General features: G+C 43.3%; 2 protein-coding genes across 8 annotated transcripts in view; one reads left to right on the top strand and one right to left on the bottom strand.

Moving 5' to 3' along the window:
* Positions 1 to 4,642: 4,642 nt before the first annotated feature.
* On the bottom strand, positions 4,643 to 25,115 carry prorsd1 (prolyl-tRNA synthetase domain containing 1). 6 transcript variants are annotated; one of them, XM_073051020.1, is made up of 3 exons: positions 25,057 to 25,115; positions 18,439 to 18,607; positions 4,643 to 5,090 (listed from the first exon to the last, which is right to left on the bottom strand). In XM_073051020.1, exons 1-3 carry the CDS (start codon positions 25,083 to 25,085, stop codon positions 4,662 to 4,664), a joined length of 627 nt encoding a protein of 208 aa, XP_072907121.1. In that variant the 5' UTR covers positions 25,086 to 25,115; the 3' UTR covers positions 4,643 to 4,661. The 6 variants fall into 6 exon arrangements, with proteins under 6 accessions (XP_072907121.1, XP_072907123.1, XP_072907122.1 ...); XM_073051022.1 differs by lacking the exon at positions 25,057 to 25,115 and adding an exon at positions 24,170 to 24,305; XM_073051021.1 differs by lacking the exon at positions 25,057 to 25,115 and adding an exon at positions 24,151 to 24,275.
* Positions 24,720 to 25,384, top strand: part of mtif2 (mitochondrial translational initiation factor 2) — a 29,798-nt gene continuing 29,133 nt past the window's right edge. For both annotated transcript variants that reach the window (XM_073051010.1, XM_073051008.1), the window contains exon 1: positions 24,720 to 24,866. The gene's annotated coding sequence lies outside the window, so the exon portion shown is untranslated. The remainder of the gene's footprint in view (positions 24,867 to 25,384) is intronic.

Below are 25,384 nucleotides of genomic sequence, written 5' to 3'. Positions count from 1 at the left end.
AAAATATATTCTGGAAGAGATACCATAGCTGATGTACAGGAAATACTTTGGACAGTGCCAGTCAAATTTCTCGGGTGTTCCTCTGCCATTCAGGCTGCATCCAAACCTAATTCAGAGCATTGAGCAACTTGTCTTTAGACCATAAGAAATAAAAACAGGAATATTCTCTTGAAACTTTTTTCATTATCACTGCCTAGTAGCCTCTGTTGGGTTGGGCTTTTTTTTTTAATCAGAAATGAACTCAATTTTAACGAACTTCCTTCCAGACAGAAATCTATCCAAAATTCCACAAAATGAATGGACATTTGGTTGACTATTGTGGGTTATCAGTTCCAGTGCATCTGTACACTTGCATTGGACTTCACATTCAGGGATAACATAGAGGAAGCAGTGAATGCAATAATGAAATAATTTCTCACTTTTACAATTATTTTACTAATTTACTTTTGGAACATGGTATAATACAGGCCCCTTGTCTGCCAACCTTTTAATCTACCTCAAGATCAATCAGACCTTTCCCTTCCATATAGACCTCCACTTTTCATTAAGCAGGAGTCTCTTAAATGTCCCGAATTTATCTGCTTCTATTACCCTCCACTCCCCCAGCCCAGTGATGCACTTGCTACTCTCTGTGTAAGTGAAAAACAACCACTGACATCTATCCTATACTTCCCTCCCATCACCATAAAAGTACATCCTCTCACATTAGCCTTTGCCACCCTGGGTAAAAGGTGCCAGGCACCCACTCTATCAATGCCTCTTATCATCTTATGCAGCTCTATCAAGTCTCCTCTTATCCTCCTTTGCTCCAAAAATAAAAGCCCCAGTTCATTCAAACTTTCCTCATAAGACATGTTCTCTAATCCAGGCAACATCCTGGTAAATCTCCACTAAAGTTTTCACATTTTTCCTATAATGAGGCAGCCAGAACCATGTGTTGTGTAGCCAGAGTTTTATAGATACTTAGCATCTCTTGAACTCAATCCCTCAATTACCAAAGGACAACACACCATACACCTTCTTAATCACCCTATCAACTTGTGCAAAAACTTTGAGGGACCTGTGAATGTGGAGAACAAAACTACACCTGTATGAAGCCCTACAGCATCTGGTAACCCTGTGATCTCTATCTTGGATGTCAGAACATTTTTCAAGAGAGTAAACCCTTGCACTGATGGTGTACCTGGTTGTGTACCATCCAAAAACCTGTGCCAATCAACTGGCAGAAGCGTTCAAGGATATCTTTAATCTCTCACTGTGGCAGTCAGAGCATCCCACCTGTTTCCAAAGGACGACAATCCTACCAGTGCCCAAGAAGAGCAGGGTGAGCTGTCTGAAAGATGTGTGGCAATCACATATACTATGATGAAGATCTTTGAGAGGTTGGTCATGGCTAGAAGCAACTCCTACCTAAGCAAGGACTTGGACCCACTTCAATTTGCCTATTGACACAATAGGTCTGCAGTGGACACAATCTCACTGGTTCTCCACTCGGTCTTGGATCACCTGGACAATAGCAAAACCAAGATCGGGCTGCTGTTTATTGGTTACAGTTCTGCGTTCAACATAACCAGACCCTCAGTTCTAATCAGCAAGCTCCAAAACCCGAGCCTCTGCACCTCCCTCTGAACTGCATTCTTGACTTCTTCACCAGGAGACCAGAGTCTGTGCGGATCAGAAATAACAACTCCTCCTCACTACCAATCAACACTGCCACATCTCAAGGATGCATCCTTAGCCCACTGCTCTTCTCTCTCTACACCCATGGTTGTGTGACTAGACATAGCTAAAATGCCATCTATAAATTTGCTGACAATACACCTACTGTTGGTAGAATTTCAGATGGTGATGAGGAGGTGTACAAGGTTGAGTGGTATCACAGCAATAATGTTGCACTCAATGTGTAAGACCAAGGAACTGATTTTTTTACTTCAGGAAGTGGAAGTCAAGGGAATACACACCAGTCATCATCAAGGCATCAGAAGGGAAAGGGAGACTAGTTTCAAGTCCCTGGGTGTCAACAACTCTGAGGATCTATCCTGGGCCTAACATGTTGATTACAAAGAAGGCATGACAGTGGCTATACTTCATTAGGAATTTGAGAATTGGTATGTCACCAAAGACTCTCACAAATTTCCATGATGTACTGTGGAGAGCATTCTAACTGGTTGCATCACCATTTAGTATGGAGGAGCGATGGCACAGATCAGAAAAAGCTGCAGAAAGTTGAAAACTCTGCCAGATTCATCATGGGCACTAGCTCTCCAATATCCAGATCTTCAAAAGACAATGCCTCAAAAGGCTGCATTGATCATTAAGGACCCCCCTCACCCAGGATATGCCCACTTCTCATTGCTACCATCAAGAAGGAGGTACAGGAGCCTGAAGACACGTACTCAACTTCTCAGGAACAGCTTCTTTCCCTTTGCCATCAGATTTCAGAATGGGCAATGAATCCATGAACATTACCCTAGTATTTTTCCCTCTCTTTTTGCAGTACTTAACTAATTAAATTTTTTATATACATACTTTTTGTAATTTCTATTTTTATTATTTTTTAATTCACTGCTGCCCCAAAACAACAAATTTCATGACAAATGCAGTGATATTAAACCTGATTCTGAACACCAAGATCCCTCTATTCCCTCACACTGTTAAGAATCCTGCCAGTAACTTTGTACTCTGCCATCAAGTTGAACCTTCCATAGTAAATTACTTCACACTTTTCCAGATTGAACTCCATCTGCCACTTCTCAGCCAAGCTCTGTGTCCTGTTAATGGCCTATTGTAACCTATGACAACCTTCTACCACCAGCAATCGGCATGTCATCTGCTAATTACTAACTCACCTTTACACTTCCTCATCTAAGTCATTTATGAAAATCACAAAGAGCAGGAGTCTCAGAACAGATTTCTGCAAAATACGACGAGTCACTGACCTCCAGGAAGAATACACTCCATCTACTATCACCCTCTGCCTTCTCGGGGCAAGCCAGTTCTGAATCCACACAGCTAAGTTTCCCTGGTTGCAATCCCTCTTGACTTTCTGAATGAACCAATCATGGAAACTTCAAAGTCCTTACTAAAATCCATATAAACCACATACACAGCACTGTCTCCATCAATTTGTTTTGTCTCTTTCTTAAAAAGTCACTCAGGCTTGGGAGGCATGCCCTGTCCCTCGCAAATCACTAATCAGACTGTGCTTCTCCAAATCCTGTCTCTAAGAATCCTTTCCAATAGTTTGCCCACCGTTGATGTAGACTCACTGGTGTGTAATTCCCAGGATTATCTTTATTACTGCTCTTGAACAAAGGAATAACATCTGTCATCTTCCAACTTCTGGTTCTACTCCTGTGGTCAGTGAGGACTGAAAGATCAGTGCCAACAACGCAGCAATTTATTCCCTCACTTCCTGCAGTAACATGGGGTATATCCTGTCTGGCTCTGGGGACCTAATTATCCTAATGTTTGTTCAAAAGTTTCCACACTGCCTCTTTCTTAACCTCAACATGTTCCAGCACATTAGGCTGTTCTAAGCTGGTCTCACATTAATCAAGGTCCCTCTCCCTGGTAAATCCTGAAAAGTATTCATTAAGGACCTCCCTTCCCTCTGTTTCATAATATTGTAAAATATTTTTAAATAATGTTTTCTTGAAATACAGGTCGTCCCCGAATTACGAACATCCGACTTACAGACAACTTGTACTTACAAATTGAGGAAGGAGAACACCGTCCACCATTTTAAGTCGTTGCCATTGACGCTGTGTTGAGTGTTTAACTTTGTATTTGGCTTAAATTTTTCTTAGTAAGATTCACCAGCTGGTAGCACAGTGAGATCAGCGCTGGGCTGGAGAACGGAGGTTTCTGAGTTCGATTCAGTGATAGACCGCTCCTGTGCCGGGTTGTTGTCGATCCAGTGACTCCCGTACCACTGGGTTGATGTTGAGCTCACAACTCGACCTCATAAAAAAAACACTACCACCTCCAGTTTAAATTCCCACGTGGAATATTGTGGAGGATCAAATATCCAAACCCAGCACAGCCCCCACTTGTCCCATTTAGCCTGTGTCAATGCGGTGGTCCTTAGGACCCGGGGAATTCAGTGCGGTGGTGCTTAAGACCCAGTGAACCTCGGGAGCTGGCGGAGCTTGGGACCCACCACCCACAGTGTTTCTGTTCCATGGACGGGAAACAATCGCGATTGAAAATAAAGTGGAAATAATAAAGCGTTTGGAAAGAAGTGAAACGCCATTGGTCATTGGAAAAACGTTAGGCAACAGTCAGTCAACAATCGGAACAATTTTAAAGGATAATGGATAAAGTGAGAATAATGGAGCATTTGAAAGGCCATGCCCCAATGAAAGCGACAATTATTACTAAGCAACGCAGTGGTTTAATTATTGGAATACATACGTTTCTTAAGTGTTTTATATGCATAGAAAGGTAAAATATATACTATATACAAAGACAAACGTTTGACTAACTGACGATAAATAATACCGAATGTACTTGTTCCGACTTACGTACAAATCTGACTTAAAGATGGACTCAGGAATGGAACTCATACGTAACCTGGGGACTGCCTGTACACTTACAAATTAACTTGATAACACAGTGCATTAAAATGAGGATTACATGATTTTATTTTATTTTATATTTTAATCAAAATTTAGTATTGTAGGTTCATGACCTGTTTCTTTTACAAAATGTAGGAAGTCTGCAGGCTTTATACCCATTGTAGCTGAATTAGTCATTGGGTGAAAATAGATTCTTTCATATTCTCCATTTACAAAGTCTGAATCCAATACAAATTTTATATCCCCTTGTTTATCACAGAAAAGAGCAAATGGTGTCGCACAACCTTGACCAACTTTTAGTTTTTCTAGCATTGTCCCTTCATCTGCAAAGCGTAGATTTCCACTTCCAACACCCAGCTTCTTTGCTAAGTCATTCAAGTTGACTTGTCTATTGTGTAAGACAGTCACCAACCACAAGCTTTTTTTCTTCTTGTCTTTAAGGAACAAGTTCTTACTGTGCGCCCCCTCAAGGTGTTGCACATAAGGCATCATAGCTTCAACTGTAAAGACCTATAAAAAAAAAGAATCAAAAGAACAAGATATTAGACTTAAAAAGGGACATAATTATGCTTGTGCACTCTTGATTAATTACATCCTGCCCTCTAATCTCACCTAATGTTTACATACGCTCTTGAAAAATTTTTTGTGAAGTCATTAAAAATAACTATAATCATAACCAATAGGAAGTCAACGAGGAAAAAAACACTAGAAATAAAAAGCTGATTTCAATAAAACCATCAAGGTCTGGATTTTATCCTGCACATAACTTCTGTCTAAAGCAAGGAGTTTCTAACATCCCTGTAGAAATTATTTCATGTACGTTTAGTTGGATCATCATTGCAATTTCAGTGCTCTTTCTTAGCAATTGGTCTGCAATGAATACAGGAAACTGTGGAGATTTGTGGACACAGGTAAACACATCACAGAAATTAGCCTCCTCACCATGGACTCTGCCCACACTTATTTCTGCCTTGGTAAAGCAGACAACATAATCAAAGGCCCCACACACACCCCAGAAGATGCTATCCTCTCCCCCCAACCCCATTGGACAGAAAATACAAAAGCCTGTACCTACATACCACTAGGTCCAAAGAGTTTCTACTCTGCCTGTTATGGAAACACCAACACCCAGGAATGCAAAAGGCTACCGAATGTGGTAGATACAGCCTAATTCATCACAGGCAAAGCCCTTTCCACAATTGAATACATTTACATGGAGTGCTGCCACAAGAAAGCAACTTCCATCATCAAGGCTCCCCGCCATCCAGGCCATGTCCTCTTCTTGCTACTATTATTGGAGAGGAGAAACAGAAGCCTTAGGTCCTATGCCACCAGGTTCAGGAACAGTAATTACCCTACAAACATCTTGCTCCTGAACCAACATGGATAACTTCAATCACCAGTACTCTGAAATGATTATTTGATCTACAAGGACTCTCTGCAACTTGCATTCTCAGCATTTTTTAATTGCACTTTGTCTTCTTTTGCACATTGGTTGTTCGTCAGTCTTTGTTAATGTATTATTTTTCATAAATTCTATTTCTGATTTTTTCCAATAAATGCCTGCAACCAAATGACTCTCAAGGCAGTAGATAGTAACTTTGATAATAAATCTGCTTTGAACTCTGAACATTGTGCAGTCAACAGTGAACATCCCTATATCACCTTACAATTGAAGAAAGATCATTGATAAGCAGCAGATGATGGTTGGGTTGAGGACGTACCTCAATAATGACCTGAAAAGATGTCCTGTGGTTGAGATGATTGACCAACTATCACCACACCGATTTTTCTATGGACTCCAAACAGCAGAGGGCCCCTTTACCACCATCACTGCCCACCTTACCCCCTGATTACTATTGATTCTCCTTTACTAAATACTCAATCAAATGTTGCACTAATATCAAAGGCAGTTAGTCTCACCTCAACTCTGGAGTTCAGCTTTTTTTCCACACTTAGACTAAGGCTGTAATCAGGTCAGGAGCTGAGTGAATTGGGCAAACCCAAGCAGAAATTCTGTAGTTGGCTGTTGCTAAGCAAGTGCTGCATAATAATATGGAATATCCCTTCCATCAGCTTGCTCATGACTGACAGTAGACCAATGGAGCAGTAACTGGCCCAGTTGGAGTTATCCTGCTTCTTGTAGACAACACATCTGGTTTACTTTCCACACTGCTGGACAGACAACAATCTTGTAGCTGCACTGGAACAGCTTGGCCAAGGGCACGGCAAGTTCTGGAGCGAAAACTTTCAGTATTCTTGCTGGAATATTGCTAGTACCCATAGCCTTTGTTGTATCCAATGCCTTTAGCTCTTTCCTGATATCACATTGTAATGAATTGGCTTAAGAGTGGTATCTATCATGCTGGAGATCACTGGAAGAGGCTAAGATGGATCACCCACTTAGCATAACTGGCTCAGAAATAGGGCAAACTGTACAGGGCAGTAAAATCGTTCTCATAAACTATTAATATCATTGGAATTATCTAATTCTAACTAGCTGTGTTCGGTCACTGAAGTGATGAAAAAGAAATGGACTGTATACAGTGCAAAATCTATACTGGAGATAAATTACATTGAAAGAAAAAACAAGCAATTAAGAGTTGCAGATGGAAGCCTGATATGGAATCATGCAGCATTTTAAATTTTTTAGTAGCTTCCACCTTCTCTTGCTTCCCTTTTGAACTTGCTGACTTGAGCAGGGTAATGATTCAGTAGTTTCAGTAGTTCAGTAATTCAGAATAGGTCTCAAGATGTCCTCGGTGACACATATTTAAACCGAAGGACCTGGTAAGTGCCAGAATATTAGAAGTGTACAGGAACTGAATGAACAGGCATGTGTCTACAGAACCCTGAAGGTAGCAAGCCAAGCAGGTAAGGTGGTTAAAAAGGCATACAGGGTACTTGCTGTTAATGCTGACTGCACAGAATACAAACCATAAAAAATACACTGTATTGTATAAAACTATAGTCTTACGAGAACTTGAATTTTTAGAAGTGTATACTGTATGAACTCTTTCTGTTTACCATTTCCTATACTTCACAAACCTTTCCCCAGAGTTTATTCTATCCTGTATGTTCCTGAACAAACATGGAGATCTGAATCTGAAAGTTTCCCATTTTCTTTTCAAATGATTACGATGGATAGTTACTTACTTAGGCAATGTCTTGAACAGAAGTGCAGAAGTATTTTTTGGGAGTGGGGAGATATAGAATGGTAACCCTAAAAGTTTTTAAGAGCCATTCATGTAAGCAGGCAAATCTTAAGTTTTCTTAGGGGTGTTTACTATTGTCCTTCTGATGTTGGAATTCTCCTGGAATCCAATAGCAAATCAACCTCTTGGAGTTTTCCTGATGTTCCAGGAAAACAGGAAATTGTCTTTCCAGGAAATTGTTCCAGGTTTTAAATTCTATTTGAACAGTAATGGTTCTGAACAAAAAAAGAGGTTACCTCTAGGTCACTCATGATTTCAAAATTAAGCCACTTAACAAATGCAGTTAAATGGTTTCAGCTTTCTTTTTTAGTTTTTTAAAATTATTCTTAAATGTTGTTATGCTGTGATTAACTTTTAGTACATTTTAAAGTTTTTTTTGTGAATGTCAACATTCAAAAACTTTCAAAGAAAGGCAGTTTTGCTTGGGGGGGGTGGGGGGAATGATTTCCAAAGCTCCACAGGGTCATGTTAATCTGTACATGGCTAGCACATTAGTCTTGGGCATGAACATCATTGCAAGACAACAGCAAAAAAAAACACCGGGCCGTCAATGATCTTGAAGAATGTGCAGGTAAGTAAAGTATGGGAAAGGTTCTTTGTTCACTGAGATAAGCTTTCATTGGGTACCATTGGCCTGTAAGAGCTGAGAGAAATGCTAGAACATTAGTTATGCTGCAGTTAGATTACTGCATACAATTTTGGTCACCCACATTACAGTAAGAGTGATAATGGCAATGGTAAAACACAAAACATTTGTCATGCCAACAATAAAAACTGCATATGTGGGAAATTCAGCCATCTGTGGGTATGTGGAAATGACCTTGTTTTGGTCCTATTCAGGTTCCCCTACTTAGTTCTTTTCCCATTACACTTAAACTGTATTGGCACAAGTTCCTGCACTCCAACAGCTCTCAAAAATTTCATTACCGGTGTAAAGATGTGAACAGGGTGGAAAATGGAAGCATAGTCCATTCAGTTGACACATTAGAGCCAATATCCATTTAAGCCTTTTGACTCCCACAGTTATCTTGACTTCACTGCTTCCTGTAAGAACCCCACATTACTTTCTCTCATTTCCTTCTGTTTTATCAGGTCTGATGGTAAGACTTTCCACACAAACTTTGAAAATGTCTCATTTTCTTTTACCGTGGATTCCCTAGTACCATAATTGACAGGCCTCTTAACCACATATCCTTTTCTGCATCTCTGTTCTTGCCCACTCTCTTGCAAATGATAGGAATCCCTTACTCACACCTTTCATCCTACCAGGCTCCACATACAGTAGTTCATTCTCTATATTATTTGCCATCTTCACTGGAACTCCAGTCACATCCTCCTCTTCCTTTCAGCATGCCAAAGAGACCATTCCCACCAGTATTCAACAATCTAGTCATGCACTTCCCCATGCAATCACAGGAAATACAACACCTACTCTTAACTCTTTGCTTCCTATTATCTTAATTCTGGGGCGCTTAGGGGCGACTCGAGTAGCAGCAGTACTCACAATGGAATAGATTAAATATTCTAATTTCAGTCTGATACAGCTAAAAAGGACAACTGCTTCCAAGTTCAGTACAGTCAACAAAAATGTCTTAATGTATTTAAATGAAATATCAATGCTTAAAACGGACAGAAACCACACTGATTGTGGACGGAAGCGACCTCACAGCATTCCACCGAGGAAGTGTGGCTGTAGATCGGAGATACAAGTGTGTTTAAGGAAATGGGGTTTTAAACTCCCAATACTGATTATGTTGCTAGCAAACGTGCAGTCTCTGGTGAATAAAATCGATGATCTCAGAGCTAGGGTGCTGAATCATAGGGACTTTAGGACTCCGTGTGTCCTTTGTTTCATGGAATCCTGGTTAACCCCTTCCATACTGGATGCAGTAGTTCAGGTTGATGGGTTTACTATACATCGTCAAGATAGATTTGTAGAGTCTCTCAAAAGCAGAGGTGGAGGAGTATGCCTCATGATCAACTCTTTTTGATGCACAAATATATCTGTGCTGTCCCAATTCTGTTCACCATACCTTAACCTAACAGTTAAGTGCCATCATTTTTACCTACCATGGGAGTTCTCTGGGGTCATTTTGGTAGCAGTATACATTTCACCTTAGGCCAATGTCAATCAGGCTTTAGATGATCTGAGCAATGGGATCAGCATGCACGAAACAGCGCATCCTAACGCCTTCACCATCATTTTGGGAGATTTTAACCAGGCCAGTCTGAAAAAATCACTGAGGAACTACCATCAACAGATAACCTGCAATACCAGAGGAAACAACACACTGGACCATTGCTACATCACCATCAAGATTGCCTACCGTGCTATTCCACGCCTTCACTTCGGGACGTCTGATCACTAGCTGTACTTCTACTCCCTGAGTATAGGCTGAGACTGAAGACTGCAGCACCAGTAGTGAGGACCAAGAAGAAATGGACAACAGAAGCACAGGAGCGCCTACAGGACTGCTTTGAATTGGTGGACTGGACTGTATTCAGGGATTCATCTTCGAACCTGGATGAACCAGGAGGTACATCGTCTGCTGAGGGCTAGATCTGTGGCATTCAAGTCTGGCGACCCAGGCCTGCACCAAAAAACCAGGTATGATTTGCAGAGGGGTATTTCAAGGGCAAAGAGACAATTTTGAACAAGGTTGGAGGCGACATCGGATGCATGGCAACTCTGGCAGGGTTTGCAAGACATTACTTCTTACAAAGCGAAACCCAATAGCATGAATGGCAGTGATGCTTCACTACCAGATGAACTCAATGAGTTCTATGCCTACTTTGAAAGGGAGAATACAACTACAGCTGGAAAGATCCCTGCTGCACATGATGACCCTGTGATCTCGGTCTCAGAGGCCGATGTTAGGCTGTCTTTACAAAGAGTGAACCCTTGCAAGGTAGAAGGTCCTGATGGAGTACCTGGTAAGGCTCTGAAAACCTATGCCAACCAACTGGTGGGAGTATTCAATGACATTTTCAGCCTCTCACTGCTATGGACAGAAGTTCCCACTTGCTTCAAAAAGACAACAATCGTACCAGAGCCTAAAAAGAATAATGTGAGCTGTCTTAATGACTATCGCCTGGTAGCACTCACATCTACAGTGATGAAATGTTTTGAGAGGTTGGTCATAATTAGAATGAACTCCTGCCTCAGCAAGGACCTGGACCCACTGCAATTTGCCTTTTGCCACAATAGGTCAACGGCAGATGCAATCTCAATGGCTCTTCACATGGCATTAGACCACTTGGACAACACAAACACCTATATCAGGATGCTGTTCATCGACTCTAGCTCAGCATTTAATACCATCATTCCCACAATCCTGATTGAGAAGTTGAAGAACCTGGGCCTCTGTACCTCCCCCTGCAATTAGATCCTCAACTTCCTAACCGGAAGACCACAATCTGTGCGGACTGGTGATAACATATCTTCCTCTCTGCCGATCAACACTGGTTCACCTCTGGGGTGTGTGCTTAGCCCACTGTTCTACTCTCTATATACCCATAACTGTGTGGCTAGGCATAGCTCAAATACCATCTATAAATCTGCTGACAATACAACCATTGTTGGTAGAATTTTAGGTGGTGATGAGAGGGCGTACAGGAGTGAGATATGCCAACTATTGGAGTGACACCACAGCAACAATCTGGGACTCAACGTCAGTAAGACAAAAGAGCTGATTGTGGAGTTCCAGAAGGGTAAGACAAAGGAACACATACCGATCCTTATAAAGGGATCAGAAGTGGAGAGAATGAGCAGTTTCACGTTCCTAGATGTCACGATCTCTGAGGATCTAACCTAGTCCCAACATATCGATGCAGTTATAAAGAAGGCAAGACAGCAGTTAAATTCACTGGAGTCTGAAGAGATTCGGTATGTCAACAAATACACTCAAAAACTTCTATAAATGTACCATGGAGAGCATTCTAACAGGCTGTATCAATGCCTGGTGTGGGGGGGGGGGATTCTGCACAGGACCAAAAGAAGCTGCAGAAGGTTGTAAATCTACTCAGGTCCATCTTGGGTACTAGCCTACAAAGTACCTAGGACATCTTCAAGGAGCGGTGGCTCAGAAAAGCAGCGTTCATTATTAAGGACCTCCAGCACTCAGGGTATGCCCTTTTCTCATTGTTACCATCAGATAGGAGGTACAGAAACCTGAAGGCACACACTCAGTAATTCAGGAACAGCCTCTTCCACTCTGCCATCCGATTCCTTGGACACTCTCATTTTTTTAAATATAAAGTATTTCTGTTTTTTGCACAATTTTTAATCTATTGATGACACAAAGGCTGGGGGTGTTGTGGATAGTTTGGAGGGCTGTCATAGTTTACAGCAGGACACTGATAGGATACAAAACTGAGCTGGAAGTGGCAGATGGAGTTCAACCCAGATAAGTGTGAGGTGGTTCATTTTGGTAGGTCAAATATGATGGCAGAAGGTAGTATTAATGGTAAGACTCTTGGCAGTGTGGAGGATCAGAGGGATCTTGGGGTCCGAGTCCATAGGGCACTCAAAGCTGCTGAGCAGGTTGACTCTGTGGTTAAGAAGACATAGGGTGCATTGGCCTTCATCAACCGTGGGATTGAGTTTAAGAGCCGAGAGGTAAGATTGCAGCTATATAGGACCCTGGTCAGACCCCACTTGGGAGTACTGTGCTCAGTTCTGGTCACCTCACTACAGGACGGATGTGGAAACTACAGAAAGGGTGCACAGGAGATTTACAAGGATGTTGCCTGGATTGGGGAGCATGCCTTATGAGAATAGGTTGAGTGAATTTGACCTTTTCTCCTTGGAGCGACGGAGGATGAGAGGTGACCTGACAGAGGTGTGTAAGATGATGAGAGGCATTGATGGTGTGGATAGTCAGAGGCTTTTTCTCAGGGCTGAAATGGCACAATTTTAAGGTGCTTAGAAGTAGGTACAGAGGAGATGTCAGGGTTGTTTTTTTATGCAGAGAGTGGTGAGTGCGTGGAATGGGCTGCCAACGATGGTGGTGGAGGCAGATACAATAGGGTCTTTTAAGAGACTCCTAGATAGGTACATGGAGCTTAGAAAAATTAAGGGCTATGGGTAACCCTAGGTAATTTCTAAAGTAAGTACATGTTCGGCACATCATTGTGGGCTGAAGGGCCTGTATTGTGCTACAGTTTTTCTATGTTTTTATTCAATATACGTATACTATAATCGATCTATTTATTTATTTATTATTGGGGGGGGGGGTCTTCTTCTTCTATATTATGTATTGCATTGAATTGAATTGCTACTGCTAAGTTAACAAATTCCACGTCACATGCCAGTAATAATAAACCTGATTCTGATTCTGATTCAGGAACTCAAACAGTTCTTCTGGTGAAGCAGCAACTTACTAGCAATTTTTCCAATGTAGTGTATTGCTGTTAATACTCACAAGGTGATCTCCCCAGTGTTGAAGAGGACCACACTGGACTGAGCTTCCTGTCTGGAATTTTCACCTAGCCCATAAATATACCCTTGCACTCACCTGGGCCAAATGCAGAGAACTGATCCCTCTGACCTTCTGCTTTCCAGAGTCCAACAGCAAGGTTGAAATAATAACTGGGTTATGGGTGATGAAGTACAAAGGCTCTGAACCCAGAGGTAGAGCATAGAATATTACAATACAGAAACAGGTCCTTCAGTTTGCTATGTCTGTGCCGACCATAATGACCAATTAAACTTATCCTATCTGCCTGCATATGATCTATATTCCTTCATTCTCTGCATTTTCATATGCCTTTCTAAGTGTATCTTAAATGGCACTCTTGAGTCTGCTTCCATAAACACTACAACTAAAGCCCTACAACTCTAAAATATTTATCCCTGCTCATCTCCTTTAAACTTTTCCTCCCTCTACTATTTGACATTCTTACCCTGGGATAAGGACTCTATTTACCCTATCTGTGACTGATATAATTCTATAAACCTGTTACAAGGTCTCTGCTCATCTCTGACACTACAGAAAAAGCAAGCCAAGTTTCCCCAACCTCTCCTTATTGCTAATATTCTGTATTCCAGGCAACAACTCAGTGAAACCCTTCTGCACCCTTTCCTGTAATGGGTGACTAGAACTGCATACAATACTCCAAATGCATCCTCAAAAAAGATTTGTACAGCTGCAACATGACGTTCTGACACTTACCGTCAATGCCTGAATTGATGAAGGTAAGCACATCACATGACTAAATAAGAAATGCATAACCACTTTAATGGGGCTATATCACAGACCACTAACAGTCAGAGGGATTGATAGGAACACATTTGTAGAGAGATCACGGACTGTTGCAGGAAACATAAGATTTTTATGGCAGATGATCTTAACTTTCCACATATTGACTGGGACTCCCATACTGTAAAAGGACTAGATGGGATAGAGTTTATCAAATGAGTTTAGGAAAGCTTCCTGAGTCAGTACATAAAAATCCCAAGAATAGAGTGCGTGATACTTGATCTGCTATTAGAGAATGAGACAGGGCAGGTGACATACCGGTAAGTTTGTGTAGGGGAACACTTTGCATCTAGTGATCACAATGCCATTAGTTTCAGAGTAAGAATGGAAAAAGATAGGTCTGGTCCACGGATTGAGATTCTAAATTGGAGAAAGGCAAATTTGATGGTATCAGAAATAATTTGGCAAGTATAGATTGTGACAGGCTGTTTTCTGGCAAAGGTGTACTTGCTAACTGGGAGACCTTCAAAAGTGAAATTTTGACGGTACAAACTTGTATATGCCAGTCAGAATAAAAGGTAAAGAAAACAAGTGTAGGGAACCTTGGTTTTCAAGAGTTACCAAGGCCTTGGTTAAGAGAAAATAAAAGAGGTGTGTAGCAGGTATAGGCAGGTAGGAAAACATGGGGTGCTTACGGAGTATAAGAAATGCTAGAGAACACTTAAGAAATCAGAAGGGCTAGAAGAAGGCATTAAGTTGCCCAAGCAGACAAAGTGAAGAAAAAGCCCAAGGGATTCTACCCATACGTTAAGAGCAAAAGGATTGCAAGGGACAAAACTGGTCCTCTAGAAGATCAGAATGGTAAACCATGTGTGGAGCCAAAACAAAATGGGGGAGATCTTAAATAAACTTTTTACATCTGTATTTACTCAGGAGATGGGCACAGAGTCTATAGAAGTGAGGCAAAGCGGTACCAACTTCGTGGACCATCTACAGGTTACAGAAGAGGAGCTGTCCTGAGGCAAATCAGGCTGGATAAACCCCCAGGGCCTGACAAGGTGTTCCCTCAGACCCTACGGGAGGCAATTGCAGAATTTGCTGGGGCCCTAGCAAAGATATTTAAAACATCCTTAGTGACAGGAGAGATACCAGAGGATTGGAGGATAGACAATGTTGTTCCGCTGTTTAAAAAAGGCTCTAAACATAAACCAAGAAGTTATACGCCTGTGACTCTGACATCAGCAGTAGGAAAGCTAGTGGAAGATATTCTAAGGGACTATATATATAAATATTTGGATAGACATGGACATTCAGAAAATGGATGAAGGCAAAGCAGTGGATGTCAACAAAGTCTCTGACTGTGACAAGTGGTGTGCCACAGGGATCGGTGCTGGGTCCTTTGTTGTTTGACATCTATATCAATTATCTGGATGATAACGTGGTCAACTGGATCAGCAAATTTGCGAATGCCACCAAGATTGGGTGTGTAGTGGACAGTGAGGAAGGCTATCATGGCTTACAGAGGAATCTGGATCAGCTTGAAAAATAGACTGAAAAATGGCAGATGGAATTTAATGCGGACAAGTGCGAGGTGTTGCACTTCAGTAGGACCAACCTGGGTAGGTCTTGCATAGTGAACTGTAGGGCACTGAGAAGTGTGGTAGAACAAAGTGATCTGCTAATACCATAAGGACCATACGACATACGAGTAGAATTAGGCCATTCAGCCCATCAAGTCTGCATCACCATTAACATCATGTCTGATTCTGGATCCCACTCAACCCCATACACCTGTCTTCTCACTATATCCTTTGATGCCCTGACCAATGAGGAAACTATCAACTTCTGCCTTAAATATGCCCAAGGACTTGGCCTCTACTGCAGTCTGTAGCAGAGCATTCCACAGATTCAATACTCTCTGGCTAAAAAAAATTCTCCTTACCTCTGTTCTAAAAGGTCATCCCCTCAATTTTGATGCTGTGCCCTCTAGTTCTGGATACCCCCACCATAGGAAACATCCTCTCCAAATACACCCCACCTAATCCTTTCAACATTCAGAAAGTTGCAATGAGATCCCCTGCGTTCTTCAAAATTCCAGTGAGTACAGGCCCAAAGCACCAAATGCTCTTCGCATGTTAACCCTGTCATTCCCAGAATCATTTTGGTCCATAATTCATTGAAAGTGGTGTCACAGGTAGATCTAGTCATAAAGAAAACTTTTGATACATTGGCCTTCATAAATAAAAGTATTGAGTACAGGAGATGGGATGTTATGTTGAAGTTGTCTAAGACATTGGTGAGTCCTGTCGAAGGGTTTTGGCACAAAATGTATACTGTACTCTTTTCCTAGATGCTGCCTGGCCTGCTGAGTTCCTCCACCATTTTGTGTGTGTTGCTAAGGCATTGGTTAGGCCTAGTTTGGAGTATTGTGTGCAGTTTTAGTCACCTACCTACAGGAAAGAACATAGAACTCTACAGCAAATTACAGGCCCGTCAGCCCACAATGTGGTGCTGACCATGTAACCTACTCTAGAAACTGCCTAGAGTTACCCTACCACATAGTAAATAAGGTTGAAAGAGTGCAGAGAAAATTTACAAAGATGTTGCCTAGTCTGGAAGACTTGATTTATAAGGAAAGATTGAATAGGAGTTAAGGAAAAACTTCTTCTCCCAGAGAGTTGTGGGGGTCTGGAATGCACTGCCTTGGAAGGCAGTGGAGGCCAATTCTCTGGATGCTTTCAAGAAGGAGCTAGATAGGTATCTTATGGATAGGGGAATCAAGGGATATGGGGACAAGGCAGGAACCGGGTATTGATAGTAGATGATCAGCCATGATCTCAAAATGGCGGTGCAGGCTCGAAGGGCCGAATGGTCTACTTCTGCACCTATTGTCTATTTATTCTTTGGAACATAGAAGATTGAGAGGATATTTGATAGAGGTATACAAAATTATGAGGGGTATAGAAAGGGTAAATGCAAACAGGCTTTTTCCACTGAGGTTAGGTGGGACTACAACCAGAGGTCATGGGTTAAAGGTGAAAGATGAAAAGTTTAAAAGGGAACATGACAGGAACCTTCTTCACTCAGAGGGTCGTTAGAATGTGGAATGAGCTAATAGCACAGGTGGTGCATGCAAGCTCAATTTCAACATTTAAGCAAATTTTGGATAGGTACATGGATAGTAGTGCTATGGAGAGCTATAGTCCTGATGCAAGTCGGTTGGGAGTAGGCAGTTTAAATGAGCTGAAGGGCGTGTTTCTGTGCTCCACTTTTCTATGACTTCATTACTACTGTTACCTACTTAACTTGTCACTTTCAGGGAACTATGGACTTTTACCCCCAAATCCCTCTGTATATCAATGCTCCAAAGGGTCCCAACATTTATATTTTCCCCATACATTTGAATTCTCAAAAACTGCAACTCATTACACTTCTGCGAATTAAATTCCCGTTGACATTTCTTTGCCCTTATCTGCAGATGATCCATTTCCTGTTGTAACCTTTGGCAACTTTTTTCACTTTCCACAAGTCCGCCAACTTTTGTGTGATTGGGAAACTTACTAATCAGCCCCTCCACATTTTGTCCCAATTATTTATACTTACTTACAAACGTATTGGAATTGGTAACCATATTTCCACAGTATTACAATGAATGGCATCATAAGAACACACGGCCGAAGTGAAAAAGCAATTACTGAAACAATATTATGGGCGGTCTTTTATGTGTAGAAAGAACATCTTGTACGCGCTGGCGTCCTTAAACAACAGGTCACCTCCGCCCCTTTATTCGTGCTGTCTCAACTGGTTGAATGGGTTGACTTATTTGAAACAGAGTTTGAGGGAACGTGGAACTGAGCTGTAGAAAATTAAGGGAGGCCCTTAAACTGTCAACAAGAACGGCTTAGTTCTCTTAGACGCGCGGCCGAGAACATGAATGGGTGAATAAATATAATGTAATTGGTAAAAGAGTTTGGAATTGAGTTTCACCCAAAAGGTGGAGAATTCCAGATCTCGCCGGTAAAACGATAATAAGAGGGTCTAAGGATGTTGGTAACGTGCCAAGCGGTTGAGCTGGGAAGTGATTCTTAACGTTGGATTGCCCTTTTTTTTGGCTACCACGAAAACAATGGGCCATATAGCCGCCTTACATGCAGTCCAGTCCATTTCTTTCGGGTAAAAACAAGTTATTCCAGATATAGAGATTTAAAGGATACGTTTACACACAAAAAATGTATTTCCGTGATTTACAATGCTCTGACTTTGAGTCAAATTTAACACGTTTCTCTCGGGTTATAGCCTCTCTCAGGTTGGAGGCTTAACGCGGGAGGAGGGGGGAGGGAGGAGGCTCCCGTCTGCGGGTGATCGGTGCCGAAGCGGTGAACGTGGCGTTAGCAGGAAGCTCTGTTACGCCTGTCACCCTCAGAATTAATCGGACTCACTCACCTCGGGGTGCTCCTCACATACTGTCTCGATGTTCAGCCCTTTCAGATAATCTTCTAGCTCTTTTCGCATCTCATTCGAAGCCATTCCGTCCTTTTCCTGAAGTCGCTCAGCAAAATAGAATCGCGTCAGCTGCACTTCCTGCTCACATCTGCAGGCTCCTATTTCACTGCTGGAGACACATGACCGCGATTGGCATGTACTGTAATATCAGAATCAGGTTTAATATCACCAACATATGTCGTGAATTTTGTTAACTTTGCGGCAGCGGTAAATAAATACATGATTTTACTGAGTGCATACATCTACTGATGTGATGTTCCTGGAATCATCGGGTGTTTCGGGTCTTTCAACATCATACACTCTTCTCCAGGTGACCCAACCGGGGCTGATCAGACCCCAGCTTGTGTCCAGATGGCTAGCTAAAAGTATAGTGTAAAAAGCTGAATTACAGTATGTATATGTATATTAAATAGTTAAGTTAAAATAAATAGATAATAAATAAAAACAAATAAAAATTTGTGAGACAGTGTTTATTGGTCAAACGTCCATTTAGAAATTGGATGGCAGAGGGTAAGAAGCTGTTCCTGAATCGCTGGGAGTGCGACTTCAGGCTTCTGTACCTCCTTCCCAATGGTATGATGCACCATCAATAACTCTCAGAGATGTGAGACGAGATATAGGCTTTTATTGGCTGGAAGAAAGAACAAGCAGCAATTGACCACCACACTACATCCTGGAGACTGAGACCGGGGTTGTGTCTCCAATCGCCTTTATACCGGGGTCCGTGGGAGGAGCCACAGGAGCAGCCCCCCGCGTGTCCAGACAGCTATATGTAGTTCACCACATTCACCCCCCCCCCCCTTTGTTTTAAAAGAGAGTCCCCATGGGGCGAAGTTTCTTACAAGTACATTTACAGGTTAAGTCTATCAGGTGATCAAATCTGTCGCTGCGATCTACGTAGCACCGGCTGTGATTGCACCGGAGATGGTGGTTGTGCTGGTTCCGGCCTGACTGGAGGTGTCAGCCCACTAGGTGTCAGTGATCCCTCATGCGTGTGCGAGGCGCCTGGTATATGCGTGTGCGAGACGCCCGGTATAGGAGTGTCGTGAGGAGTCTGTGTAGGGCTTGGTGTGCACAGTGTCACCTCGGGTACAGGGTTCATAGTTACCATGGAGTGTTTGGGGTAGTGGTCTGCTGCTCCTGTGGGCGCCAGGTCGCGGACGGAGACCATGTCCTCCCGCCCATCAGGTAAGACCACATAGGCATACTGGGGGTTTGCATGTAGTAGGTGAACCCTCTCGACCAGCGGGGAGTATTTATTGCTCCTCGCATGTTTCCGGAGCAGCACTGGCCCTGGGGATGTCAGCCAAGCTGGTAGGGTGGTCCCAGTGGCAGACTTCCTGGGAAAAGAAAATAGGCGCTCATGAGGGGTGGCATTGGTGGACGTACATAACAGGGAGCGGATAGAGTGGAGTGCCTCGGGGAGGACCTCCTGCCATTGAGAAACCGGCAACCCTTTTGACTTAAGGGCTAAAAGTGTGGCCTTCCACACGGTGGCATTCTCCCTCTCCACCTGTCCATTTCCCTGGGGATTATAGCTCGTGGTCCTACTAGTAGCAATGCCCCTAGCCAGCAGGTACTGGCGCAGCTCGTCACTCATAAAGGAGGACCCTCTATCACTGTGGATATAGCAGGGATATCTGAACAGAGTGAAGAGCTGGCGCAGGGCTTTTATGACGGACGTGGCAGTGGTGTCGGGGCAGGGGATGGCAAAGGGGAACCGCGAGTACTCGTCGATAATGTTGAGGAAGTAGACATTGCGGTCGGTGGTGGGAAGGGGGCCCTTAAAGTCAACACTCAGTCGCTCAAAGGGGCGGGTGGCCTTGATAAGTTGCGCCTTTTCAGGACGGTAGAAGTGCGGTTTGCACTCAGCGCAAACTTGGCAGTCCCTGGTCATCGTCCTGATGTCCTCAAGGGAGTAAGGCAGGTTCCGGGCTTTCACGAAATGGTAAAATCGGGTGACCCCCGGGTGGCAAAGATCTGCATGGAGGGTGTATAGCTGGTTGAGCTGTGCACTGGCACACGCTCCCTGGGATAGAGCATCAGGGGGCTCATTGAGTCTTCCAGGCCGGTACAGGATATCATAGTTGTAGGTGGAGAGTTCTATTCTCCACCACAAAATTCTATCATTTTTGATTTTGCCCCGCTGTTGGTTGCTGAACATGAACACAACTGAGCGCTGGTCAGTCAGCAAGGTGAACCTTTTGCCGGTGAGATAATGCCTCCAATGCCTAATAGCTTCCACTATGGCCTGGGCTTCTTTCTCCACCGCGGAGTGCCGAATTTCAGGGCCTTGAAGGATACGAGAAAAAAATGCTACTGGCCTGCCTGCCTGATTGAGGGTAGCAGCCAGCGCAAAATCGGAGGCGTCACTCTCTACTTGGAAGGGAATGGTCTCATCCACCGCATGCATCGTTGCTTTGGCAATGTCCCCTTTAATGCGGCTGAAGGCCGTTGTGCAGAGCAGCCTCCAGCATGTCGGCTGTCTCGATCACTGAGCGTAAGGTAAGATCGGCATTTTCCAGTAGCCGCTGGCGCACGTACACTGACCTGATCCCCGTAACGAAGGTGTCTCTTACCAGCAGCTCCGAATGTTGTTCCGCTGTCAGTCCCTTGCAGTCGCAGGCCCGCACGAGTGTCTGTAGGGCTCGGAAAAACTGCCCGCTCGACTCGTCAGTTCACTGTCACCGCGTCGCTAAGTGATGTCTTGCATAGACGGTGTTCACCGGCCACAGGTACTGTCTTTTGAGGGCGTCCAGTGCCCCTTGGTTGGTCGGCAGGTCTCTGATAAGGGAGAATACTTTCGGACTTACTCTGGATAGGAGGGTTTTGTACATTGTGGCAGGCTCAGTCACTGGAATCGCTTCCAAGTATGATTGGAAGTATGCAAGCCAGAGTTCAAAGGCAAGAGCTGCTTCTGGAGCCTGGGGGTCCAAGTCTAATTTTTCCGGACGTAAAATACTTTCCATGTTTTAAAACTTCCAGCCAATAAAATTGATGCACCATCAATAACTCTCAGAGACGTGAGGCGAGATATAGGCTTTTATTGGCTGGAAGAAAGAACAAGCAGCAATTGACCACCACACGACATCCTGGAGACTGAGACCGGGGCTGTGTCTCCAATTGCCTTTATACCGGGGTCCACAGGAGGAGCCACGGTCAGTGGGAGGAGCCACAGGAGCAGTCAGCGGGGGGGGGGGCGTGTCCAGACAGGTATATGTAGTTCACCACATGGTAACAATGAAAAGAGGGCATTGTCTGGGTAATGGAGGTCCTTAATAATGGACGCCAGTTTCCCGAGGCACCGCTGATAGAAAATGTCTTGGATATTACAGAGGTTAGTAATTTTGAGGCTGACTAATTTTACAACTTACGGCACCTTACTTCAATTCTGTGTAGTAATTTCCCCCCACCACCATGCAGTCGGAGTGCTCCCCACAGCACACCCTTAGAAGTTTTCAGGTGTTTTTGGTGACAAACCAAATCCCCTCAAACTCCTAATGAAATACAGCCGTTATCCTGTTTCTTTACAACTGCATCAATATGTTGCGAGCAGGTCAGGTCCTCAAGAGATATTGACACCCAGGAACTTGAAATTGCTCACTCTCTCACTTGATCCTGTGATGAGGATTACTGTGTGTTCCTTTGCCTTACCCTTTCTGAAACCCTCCATCAGCTCTTTGGTCTTACTAGCACTGAGTGCAAGGTTGTTGCTACAACACCACTCAACTAGCTGGTCTCTCTCGCTCCTGTATGCACACTTGTCACCATCTGAGATTCTACCAACAATAGTTGAATCATTAGCAAATTTATAGATAGCATTTGAGCTATGCCTAACACCTTCAATTTTAGCAACTTTCTCCTGTTCGAGTCCTTCCTTGTGCATTTTAGTTGTTGATTTTAAAAAAAATCTGTTTTCTCCAGTTGGATCTGGATTAAGCCATCCTGGGATAAAGAAGTGATAACACATTGTACATTAGCGGCTTCTTTTGTTGCTATTTCACTGTTCTTAAACAGACCCACTAAATAGTTTCGCAATTTAATTGTAAGAGAAATTACCTTAATCGCTAAAGCAAATTGCTTGTCCATCAGAAATACTGCACTAGTAGTTTGATTGAATTTGAATTATTTATTTGAAAAAAAACTTTTAATTTTAAAATACAGCAGGTATTCCCACCAGACTCAGGTCATCGGAGCAAAGATACTTAAAATCTGAAACATAAACAGAAAATGCTATATGCTTTCAGCAGATCAAGCAGCATCAGTGAGAGAAGATTCTGGGTGTCAATATCTCTGAGGACCTAACCTGGATGCAACATATTGATGCAGCCACAAAGAAGGCAAAGCAGTGGCTATATTTCATCAGGAGTTTGAGGAGAATTAGTTTGTCAACTAAAACACTTGAAAATGTCTACAAATGTACTGTGGAGAGCATTCTATCGGCTGCATCACTGTCTGGTATGGGGGCGGGGGTGGCTACTGCACAAACTCAAAATAGGTTGCAGAAACTTGTAAAATTAGTCAGCTCTATCATGTGTACCAGCCTCCATAGTATCCAAGACATCTTCAAAGAGCGGTGTTTTAAGAAGATGGTGTCCATTATTGAGGAACCTCACCACCCAAGACATGCCCCCTTCATAATGCTACTGTTGGGAAGGAGGTATAGAAGCCTGAAGGCACATACTGAGTAATTCTGCCATCCAATTTCTAAATGGATATTGAACTCATGAACACTACCTCACTACTTTGTTTTTATTTGTTACTTTGCATTACTTATTTTTATATATATATATATATATATATATATATATATATACGCACACACTTACTGTAACTCAATTTTTCTGTTTATTTATCATGTATTTCATTGTATTGCTGCCATAAAGTTAACAAATTTCATGACATATGCCAGAGATATTAAATATGAATTAAAATAAAAATAGAATTGACATTTTGGGTCAAGGAGCTTCATCAAACTATGAAAATGAGAAAATAGCAGAGAGACATCAGAAGGAATATCTGTGATAGGTGCAAATGATAACAATTACAGTAAATAATCTGGCGCCCTTGAGACTGTGATGGCATCAGACTTTTGAATATTGCTGCTATTAATATCCCAATACACTTAGAATTTATTTCTTTTAGATGTTACAATTCAGTGTAATAAATTTTCCTGTGAAGCAAGTGACTTTAAAAGAAATAAAGAAAATGGGTTCCCGGTGAGTTTATTAAAAAGCAGGGGAAACAGAGACCACCATGATTTCGGGAGGGGGGGGGGGGGACTCGATGGCAGATTACCGCAGCTTTACTGTATTGGAGCCATAAAATTGAAACGAAGATTCTGCCACGTCCATAGAGAGTAAAATGATTTACTTCAAATAGTTAAATTCAGTATTAGAACCCAATAGTTTTAACATATTCAGAGAAATGACTAGCTGACATTTCTCAAAATTACATTGGGTATTGTTTAGAAGGTGGTGATGGCTAAATTATTAAACATATTGAACGAGGTAAATTAATTTCTTGAAGCCTCTGGGATCAATGCATACAGGGAGATGGGTTCTGAAATCAGCAATGATTCCCTGGAATGGTGGAAACGGCCGCCCTTTGCCTCTACGAAACTCGGCGCCACACCTGCAGCTTTACAACAACCTGTTTTCTCACTTCCGACCTTCACAGATTACTTTGAGATTCACAACGTCTGCAATCTTCTATTTGCTCCCCTCACAACCGGAATCAGGCTTCAGTTGCAAACCCCGGCGGCCGCCCGGTTTCCCTGGGACACGGGCCGGGTGACGCTCCTTCACCAACAAATCTATCCCGCGGCCGCCCGGTTTCCCGGGGACACGGACCGGGTGACGCTCCTTCACCAACAAATCTATCCTGCGGTTTCCCGGGGACACGGGCTGGGTGACGCTCCTTCACCAACAAATCTATCCTGCGGCCGCCCGGTTTCCCGGGGACACGGGCCGGGGGACGCTCCTTCACCAACAAATCTATCCTGCGGCCGCCCGGTTTCCCTGGGACACGGGCCGGGGGACGCTCCTTCACCAACAAATCTATCCTGCGGCCGCCCGGTTTCCCGGGGACACGGGCCGGGGGACGCTCCTTCACCAACAAATCTATCCTGCGGCCGCCCGGTTTCCCGGGGACACGGGCCGGGGGACGCTCCTTCACCAACAAATCTATCCTGCGGCCGCCCAAATTACGCGTCCGTGGCCGTGAGGCCAGAGCCGTGCATTGTGGGGAATTTAATGGCGGCTTCCATGGAGAGGAGGCGGTGAATTACAGCTACGGGGGAAACTGCATGTTCGTGTCCTTCATCTTTGCCTGTACGGGGCCTCAGAGGTGCTCTGCCCTTGGTACTGGTATGTAGGACAGGTCTGGTCCTTCATGATAGTGGGACAATTTCGTTATTCTTTGTGAATTGTGTGTATACATCTTTAAAGAGTTTTACTTCATACTCCCCCTCTCACCGATGTAGTTTCAGCTCCTTTCATTTACTACATGAACGCAACAAGCCGAAGTTCCCGAAGATTCCCTTAAAACACTTTGTACCGAACCTGTATCTTTCTCCATTTTCTCATCAACTCTTGTAGTACTCCAGACTCTGAACTACACCGGGCACATCTGTTAATCAGCTGGCTTAAGCACCAACTTCACCCTGAAAACTAACTAACTTACTTACTTACTCACTCACTCACTCCCTCCAGCACATTGTCTGTTCTGCAAGTTGTGGTGTGATTCCACCATCATTTACATTTTCTCCATAATCCTTTCTGCTTTCCACAGGGACCACTCTCTCTGTGACTCCCTGGATTGTGCAAGCCTTTCTGTCCATCTCTCTCCTTCCCTGTAAGTGGTGCAACACTTATCCTTCCATCCC

The sequence above is a fragment of the Hemitrygon akajei genome, chromosome 7, assembly GCF_048418815.1.
Source record: "Hemitrygon akajei chromosome 7, sHemAka1.3, whole genome shotgun sequence".
Taxonomy (NCBI): domain Eukaryota; kingdom Metazoa; phylum Chordata; class Chondrichthyes; order Myliobatiformes; family Dasyatidae; genus Hemitrygon; species Hemitrygon akajei.
The sequence above is the reverse complement of the archived record's forward strand: the minus strand, read 5'-3'. Positions and strand labels throughout refer to the sequence as shown.